The sequence below is a fragment of the Coregonus clupeaformis genome, chromosome 3, assembly GCF_020615455.1.
Source record: "Coregonus clupeaformis isolate EN_2021a chromosome 3, ASM2061545v1, whole genome shotgun sequence".
NCBI classification, from domain to species: domain Eukaryota; kingdom Metazoa; phylum Chordata; class Actinopteri; order Salmoniformes; family Salmonidae; genus Coregonus; species Coregonus clupeaformis.
This window is the reverse complement of record NC_059194.1, coordinates 36,813,092-36,822,262: the sequence shown is the minus strand read 5'-3', so window position 1 is coordinate 36,822,262 and position 9,171 is coordinate 36,813,092. Positions and strand designations below refer to the sequence as shown.

At 39.1% G+C, this 9,171-nt stretch overlaps 1 protein-coding gene across 1 annotated transcript; it reads right to left on the bottom strand.

The window, feature by feature from the left end:
* Window positions 1–1,984: 1,984 nt before the first annotated feature.
* Window positions 1,985–8,584, bottom strand: rab33a (RAB33A, member RAS oncogene family). Its single transcript, XM_041855232.1, has 3 exons — window positions 8,496–8,584; window positions 7,375–7,749; window positions 1,985–4,340 (listed from the first exon to the last, which is right to left on the bottom strand). The coding sequence occupies exons 2-3, from the start codon at window positions 7,642–7,644 to the stop codon at window positions 3,891–3,893; spliced, it is 720 nt and encodes a 239-aa protein (XP_041711166.1). The 5' UTR covers window positions 7,645–7,749; window positions 8,496–8,584; the 3' UTR covers window positions 1,985–3,890.
* Window positions 8,585–9,171: the final 587 nt, after the last annotated feature.

Below are 9,171 nucleotides of genomic sequence, written 5' to 3'. Positions count from 1 at the left end.
CCAAGTACTTCTCTGCATCTGCCACCACAACATATATTTTCTGTAATTTACGTTCCATTTCTGCAGTACAGTTGATAACCATGGCAATGAACGTTAAGAAGCCAGCCTTACTGAAGCACAAATTGGTATCACTCTGTATTGGCCTAGGCCTAGTACTCACCCTTGACCCATCATCCTGTACTCTCTATACTGCCTCAGCATACGACACCTTCTGTTCTACTCTGACCCTGGCAACCTCAACCTGTCTCTCTCGCACTGGGCACTTCTGATCCCCAGCAACATGGGCACCCCCACAATTGACACACAGTTTTTTCCACTGATACTACACATTCCTTTGTCCCATGCCCTCCTGCACACTTATCACATCTTGGAATCTCCCTCACACACACTGCTGCAACATGACCATAAGGTTGGCATCTGAAATGCCTTAGTGGGTTCGGCACAAAAGCTCCCACAGGATAACTGACATATCCTTACATTACTTTATCAGGTAAAACCTCTGCTTCAAAACTTAAAAGGACAGACAGTGTCTTCTTAGTTTTACCACGCTCGCCACTGGAGCTGCGTTGCACCAAACGGCGGGCGTCACAGACACAAGGAATCTTACATTTCAGTTACTCCACCTCAACACTTAATGCCACCTCAGTAATCACTCCTTTCAAAGTCACAGGTCTTGTCCCTAGGCGCGTGACACGAAGCTCCCGCTGGACAGAAGAAACACAGAAAATCCACTTCGAGCTACCTTCACCGATTTAACAGTACCCAACTTATTTTCTACCCAGCCTGAGACTACATATGGATCAGCCAAAAGACAGGGATCCACTTTCTCCCAAACTTTCACTCCCACTGGGCCCGAATCATCCTTTGCATGACCATCGGGGCGAGACTCTGGGAGTTCTTCATGACCATCGGGGAGTTCTTCACCACACCTGCCACCACAGGTAATTCATCCTCACTCTCGTCAGGTTACTTGGCGCCATTCTTCCTCAACACACATCTTTCCACTGCATTTGACTCTTCTCCTTCTTCTCACTGTCCATAACCACATCTCTCCGTTCAACACGCTCATGCCGCGCCTTTATCCGCTGTACTGCTTGCAGAACATGCACTAATGGCCTTTTTCCAATACCCACCTTCTTTTGCCTAGCCCAATTTATTAGTCTGGCTATCTCTGGCCTCTCCATGCTCGCAAAACGTGCTTCTCCAGATCATAGGAATGCTAACAGGAAATACAGTGTCGGCAATTGTGTAGTGGTGCCTGGAGAAGTTGGTATACACTAATTTTGCCAAAAACTTCCCAACCGTTCTGCCCGGCGAAGGAACGGTGCCCTGTGACTCTCAATTACCTAAAATGATAAATCCCATATTGGTCTTTCAGTCAGGCCAACCCAAGCTGTACTGTGCAAGTAGGCTAATAGTAGGCCTACTATTGAAATAGATAAATGAGACGGTCAACTGAATCAGAAATTCACAAGTTTCTTTTTTAAAAAGGTTTTACGTAGGCTACACTTTTTAATAGAAAAACAACACATTGGATGTTCTAAGTTAACAACAATGCTTAAACCACATCAGGAGACCACTTTTGAGGTCTGGGGAAAATCTAAGACATTTAGATTTTTGAATGTAGTTACACTTTAATTCCACTGAGCAGGCACCTAGCACTGTTGTTTGGTTAGCAGTGTTTCTGTAGCGCACATGAGATGGAGCAAAACAAATGGCCACTGGATTGATGCAAATAATCATGATATAATTCTTCCAGGTAGGCATAGGCTAATTTGTAGCTAGTTAACATTTAATTGAGATGGTTTTTGGCAAAGCCCTTCCATCTACTGTTCCTTAATTGTTTGAAACCTGGACGTTTTACAACCTATTATGAGGCATGTCTTACCTTGCTTCAAAGTAGCCTATAGCCACAATCCCACCATAGAAACGTGGAGGCAATTGGTCTATGGTCTATTGGTTTTCAAATCAACTTTCTTTCATTATCTAGCAGCCAAAGGCATTATCCTAGTCATATTAGTAATCCATGATATTTGTTGCATCTTTAGATCTCCCATCTTTCAACATTTCTAATGGATATTTCCATCTCAAAGTCTATTAAATTGCTTGGCCTACCGCCGTGTGTACATTGCTGCGCGTACATTTTTTTCAGCTAAACATTTTTATCTGTTTCATCAGCCTTAGTAATTGATACGGAGTATACCGTCACTACACTACTTTGATATGCATCGTGGGGATTAAGAAATTAGTATATGCAATGCCCACCCCAAAAAAACTATGCAATGCCCACCAATGGGACGTCCCTGCCCCATTGAAGTTGAAATTTAAAATGGTATGGGTTAAGGTTAGAACAGGCACAACTCCGATATAAAGTTTGCTTTTCTCAAAGTTGTGACGTGTCCTACTTATTAGTACACTCATAACAATCTAAGCATTACAAATCTTCTATTCAATCAAATATGCCTCACATAGCAAATAAGCCATTCCACTTTTTGTTGACCAAATTCTACACTCTTATTGACCTCCATACAAATTCCACTCTCTCATTGACCTTTTTTTATTTTAAACGCCACCTGCTGGAGAAGACAGATTTTGGCCTGTGGGCCGAGTTGGGCCTCTCGCTTTACCTCTCGCTTTGCCTCTTCCTCTCTGATTGTATAGATACATTGTAGCTGTATATGTAGCTATCATCCTTCATTCATTATGTTGGGGAGATGCTTTCAAACCAACAGTAAGGAAAATATTTGTTTTATTATTTTAATGGCATAAAGTCAATTCTTGCTGAATAGTTCATGTCATTTGGAGCACTAAGATGCTTTAAAATGTCCCAGTGTCTTATGAATAGATCCAATAGATATCCCAAAAGAGCCAATAAACAATTTTGATATTATAAAGTGTGTAAAATTTGACTCTTATGCTAAGTAATATTAAATGCTATTTTCATGAAAGCCAGACTATGACTACCAATTTCCACTACATCTAGTGTACATTTTTTTATTTATAACCTTTAGAAATGTGTGGAAGATCCTTAGTGAAAGATCCTCTTCTCAAAACGCTATTTTCAGTAGTATGTGCTTTGTGTTCACCAGCTGCAAGATACATTCAGGGACACATGATATCTGTTGAATATTTACAAATCGCATGTTTTGGGGAGACTTGAGTCAGAAATATGATGATGATCAATGGGAGTCAGAAATATGATGATGATCAATGGAGAGAAAACAGAAAGCAGGATAGCAGACCTGAAATCTGAGAAACCTCTGGTGGGCAGAGGGGGAGCGTATTGGGATAACTATATGACAAAACCAGAAACTAGAATAATTGTCTCCCCCATCATCTGTGTTATGGCTATGATAATTCATTGTGAAGGATTATTAGCGGATATGTCTTAATATTAAAAACAGATTGTTAAAAAACACAAACAATACTCTCCAGATGTATAACGATGCACATACGTAATACCCAAATAGTCTGACATGGAATAGTCTTCATGAAAGTCCCTTTGTGAGATTGTGACAATCATGTTACACACATGTATATTGCATGAAACAATAATATTGACAGCAAACATGTACAGACCTTTACAACTCAAATACAAAATAAATAAACATATATAACACACCATTGGATAACATCTCTTGCCTTAAGGCCATTATTAGGAGGAAACACAGAATGTGATAATGATAATATATCAAAGAAAGAGAGTAAAGCAAGAGAGGGTCAAAAAGAGGTGTATACATACAGACAACAATCGAATATTAGAAATGTTAACATTAGAACAGTATCTTCTTATGTTGTTTGTTTATGTTAAATTCTTCAATTCAAGTGACAGCAGTCTTAAAAGGAGAGGAGGAATCATTGCAGAGTGGAGGAGAGTCACAGTATTTCCCTCAGCAAGGGCAGTTGCTCTTATTAACGTTTGTCGCTTGTGAAAGCCTAACCCTTCCATCCTCCCTCTCCACATCCCTGTACAGCAGGGACTTCTGGGCTTTCAGCCGACATGCCAGGCACATGAAAATGGAGTCCACGTTTTGGCTCTCCTTGGGGTCCTTGGCCGAGGTCTCAAACAGCAGCATGTTGTGGGCGTCTGCAAACTTGAGGGCAGTGTTGGAGGGCACTTGGATCTGACTAACCAGGTCACACTTGTTGCCCACCAGAACCCGAGGCACAGTGGGTGAGACGCGGTGCCCGTTGCACTCCTGGATCCACGTCTTCAGGTTCTGGAATGAGTTCATCTTGGTGACGTCGTAAACAAAAACGACAGCGTGCACATTGCGGTAGTAGTGTTCTACCATGCTCTTCCTGAAGCGTTCCTGTCCTGCAGTGTCCCACACCTGCACCTGTTGAGGAGTAATCACAGATCCAGTGGTCAGAGAGTAATCGTGGGTATTGGTCAGAGAGAGATGGGACAACATGTCTACATACTATATTAAAAGGTTTGAGACATAATCAGAATAAATACTAGACTGGACAATGTACAAAGGAAAATGTAGGTAACAACGGCTTAGTTTAATAATTATGTTTGGAGGATCATTGCATTATGAGGCCAGTGGACGTGAAATTTCCATGTGAAAAGGGAGGACAGATTAATTCCACATGTATGCTTTTATAAAAGATCAAAGGCCCAATGTTTTGAATACTGCATTAGTGCATGTCTTCCATTTCTGAATAAAATAAATAGAATAATAGATATTTGAACAAAGATGCTCTATTGCTAATGCTTTCATACTGAGGACAGGTTTTGTTAACTGAGGTAAAGACAGTTTCAGCTTGGATATTCGCCAGATATTCACACTTTCAAACCTCAATAGCTTTCAAATCACTTGAGCCACAGACTCCAAATAAGTGTCATGATGTTGGAAAAGTTGTGCACAACATTGCACAGGTCTTATTTTCATGATTTGGACATTCATTCGCTTTCCACAGCTAATAAACACATGGAAATGTGAGGAGCATTCTGGTATTCAGAGTTGAATTAGTAAGGGAGCGTAAACAAATTACAAACTTTTTTTACATTCAAATTTCAATAGGTCCTTGGTCATGTGACCTACTGACCTAACCAAGGTTCAGAATGTCCACTGACTACCCTTCTACATTGCACAAGCTTTTGTTTGTCCCTTTTCATCTCACACGATTTTACATGATTTTTTTTCAAACTATCTAATTTCAATAGCTCCTTGGTCATGTGACCTACTGGACTCAAACAAGGTTCAGAATGTCCACTGACTACCCTTCTATATTGCACACCCTTTAGTTTGTCCATTTTCATCTCACACAATTGTAAATGAAACTTTCAAAGTTTTACATGAATTTTTAACCCAGTAGGGGTGGACATTGCTGCACAGTGGACACCCACACTCAGAAGTCATTTGGGGAAATAATGAGAGTATCTGACTGACAGAGTAGTTACAGTGCCTTGCAAAAGTATTCACCCCCCTTGGTGTTTTTCCTATTTAGTTGCATTACAACCTGTAATTTAAATTAATTTTTATGTGGTCCTCTGTAGCTCAGCTGGTAGAGCACGGCGCTTGTAACGCCAAGGTAGTGGGTTCGATACCCGGGACCACCCATACACAAAAAAAAAATGTATGCACGCATGACTGTAAGTCGCTTTGGATAAAAGCGTCTGCTAAATGGCATATTATATTATTATTATATTTGGATTTCATGTAATGGCCATACACAAAATAGTCCAAATTGGTGAAGTGGAATGAAAATAATTACTTCTTTCAAAAAAGTATACAAAATAAATAACGGAACACCCCCTTTGCTATGAAGCCCCTGAATAAGATCTGGTGCAAACAATTACCTTCAGAAGTCACATAATTAGTTAAATAAAGTCCACCTGTGTGCAATCTAAGTGTCACATGATCTGTCACATGATCTCAGTATATATACACCTGTTCTGAAAGGCCCCAGTCTGCAACACCACTAAGCAAGGGGCACCACCAAGCAAGCGGCACCATGAAGACCAAGGAGCTCTCTAAACAGGTCAGGGACAAAGTTGTGGAGAAGTACAGATCAGGGTTGGGTTATAAAAAAATATCAGAAACTTTTAACATGCCACGGAGCACCATTAAATCCATTATAATTTATTGAATGTGGACCAGAACCCCGTATATATAAGGCAAGTGAGTGGATGTTCCGAAAGTAGTTTGAGGGTTGTAGGTCAAATGACCAAGGAGCTATTGAAATTTGAAAGTTTGAAAAATGTATGTAAAATCGTGTGAGATGAAAATTGACAAACAAAAGGGTGTGCAATATATAAGGCTTGTCAATGGATATTCTGACAGCAGTTTGAGGGTTATAGGTCACATGACCAGAGAGCTATTGAAATTTGAAACAATGAAAAACAGAAAAATTAATGTAAAATCACCTGAGATGAAAATGGATGAACAAAAGGGTGTGCAATATATAAGGCTTGTCAGTGGATATTCTGACAGCAGTTTGAGGGTTGTAGGTCACATGACCAAGCAGCTATTGACATTTGAAACTTTTAAAAGTTCTCATAAAATCACCTGAGATGAAAATGGAAGAACAAAAGGGTGTGCAATATATAAGTCTAGTGAGTCCACTGAGTGTACATTATGAACCTTGTTTGAGGTGTGTGGGTCACATGACCAAGGCACTATTGAATTTTAAAAATTTAAATAAATCATTTAAAATAGTGCGATATGTAAATCAACAAAAAAAAGTGTGTGCAATATGTGTCTCTGCCATCGGGTTAGCTAGAACCAGTTTTGAAAGTTTTAGGAGTAATGGTTAAAGAGCTATTGAAATTTGAACAATTAGATGTGTCACTATGTTGACGGTCCCTAACTGCTGTTGGTGGACGTAAGGAAAACTACAGGCGACGAATATCCAACCTGAATCTGTCTTTACCTCGGTGTTTTATTTTGAGGGTGAATCTCAATGAGAAAACAGGTGACGATAAATATTGTTAAAACATCACATTAGCTATGTCACTGTCTGTTGCTAAAAACACTGGGACTAGGTCATCATGTCAGGTAGGTTAGGCCGGGGGCATTCAGAGGTTTGTCGACTCGTTTGTAGGCCTAGTCCTTAGAGGCAGGTGCAATGAAACAGTACATGATCTGATATTATACTGTAAATTCCTTAACTCAAAAACCATGCAAACATTGTTGATGGATCTATTACTTAATAGAAACATTCAACCTAACAACCTATCTAAATATAAATGGAACATTTTAACTGCTTATGGACTCTGGAGAGAAATAATTATCTCCTCGGTTTATTGACATGTCATGCATAGGTTCATAACGGTTGAAACAATGAACACATAAATGGTTAATTAACACAAGGAAACAAAGAAAAGCGGCCCTGTCTCGATCAGATGCTTAATTAGGATATTACCTTTATTTTTTCGCCCTCTATTTCCACTGCTTTCTCCCGGAAATCCACACCGATTGTCGCCTCTGTCTTCTCTGGAAAGCTCCCACCGGTGAAGCGGAAGGTTAAGCAGGTCTTCCCTACATTTGAATCCCCGATTACAATTATTTTAAATATTCGAGTCTGAACACTCGATTCTAAGGATGTGCTGAGATCCACAGATGATGTCAAATGTGTATTTCTTGAATTTCTCGAACCGGTCCCTCCATCATTTTCAAGAGATTCATTTGCCATTACGTTAAGATGATGTACACAGTTGTGTACTGGACTCGCGGATGGGGGAAGGAAGGTAGGGCTACCAGGCAGGGCAACAACAGCAATCCACTCCCCCACAAGCAGCTTCCTCATGGAAGAAGGGAAAATACAATTATTTCAAAGTTCCCGTATTTCTAAATAGCTATGTATGTATATACAATAGTTTATAGTCAGTAAACACAATGGTAATGTTTAATGTGATTTATAGCCTATCAGGTCATATCAGAGAGGAAATTAATAATTCAGTAGGCTAATATTAAACAATATTTAGATTGCCAATCAAAATGTCGTTATTGTTTATACCGCTGCAGTAGATATTTTTACACGCCTACAAATTTTACCTACAAATGTCTCACACAGGTTTGATTTCACACAGACAAATCATGTGATCCATTCTGCTGATCAGTGTTTCCACTAGTTACCACTGCCACAAAGTCAATATTGGCAATATCGTAAAGATTCATAAAAACTAAAATTAGCTTTTTCGTCTTAATTTGAGGTTAGGGTTAGGCATAAGGTTAGCAATGTGGTTAAGGTTAGGGTTAGGTTTAAAATCAGATTTTAAGAAGATAATGTTTATAAATAGGCGGGGTTTATGACTTTGTGGCTGTGGGACCTGTGGTCCAGGCAAGACAATTGTCTGATGTATAATGCAGCTTGAAAGGTGAAAATCTATACTGAGAGGTTTCAAGTAAGTGCACCAGTGATGCATGTTTCCCATTTGCACTGGATATCCTAGGTCTATTATAATTAAATATGTAGGTCTAGTCATTAAGTAAAATGTACCAAATATGTATTAACAATGTAATAAACAAATTCATATCACTCACCTAATGAAATATTGGTTCCAAAAGAGCTGGTAGAATTAGATGCTGGGTCTCCATTTTGATTAGCTCTGTAGAAAACAATTCTAACATTTCTATCACGCAAAGCTTCCTTTGACTCTCTCTATGAAAGGCTCATTTGTTCCAAATGGTTTGTATGAAATCTGAAAGCATGCCTCAGAATGGGATTCGCACTGCTTACAATCAGAGAGGGCATACAGACAGATTCCTGTGTAAGGGATTCACATGTATTTTTTTGGATGGTCAGGAGGAACACTAGTCACCTGTAAACTTTATCTTAGTAAAAAAAAAGGCATATAGTTAAACCAACAATGAGAGTTCAGTCAAAAGTATACTTAGATATTTACAGACACAAATCTTTATATATATATATTTTTAAAGCATTCCCTAAGGTACATCAGAGTTCGATTTTTGTTGTTCCATATGCTTATATTTCAGCCAACAATTTAAGCACACTTTTTTATCTTTACCTCATTATAGTGATATTACTGTTCAGAATATTTTACCCCTGATAATATGCACAGTAATTACACGGTTACATAATTGCACTGTACATATGGTATTCTAGACGATTAGGTTTCACATTCAATTGAAATGGTCAGATAAGATTAATTTAGCCACTTCTATTTGGTTGTGTCTCAGATCACCTGAAGATATGTTG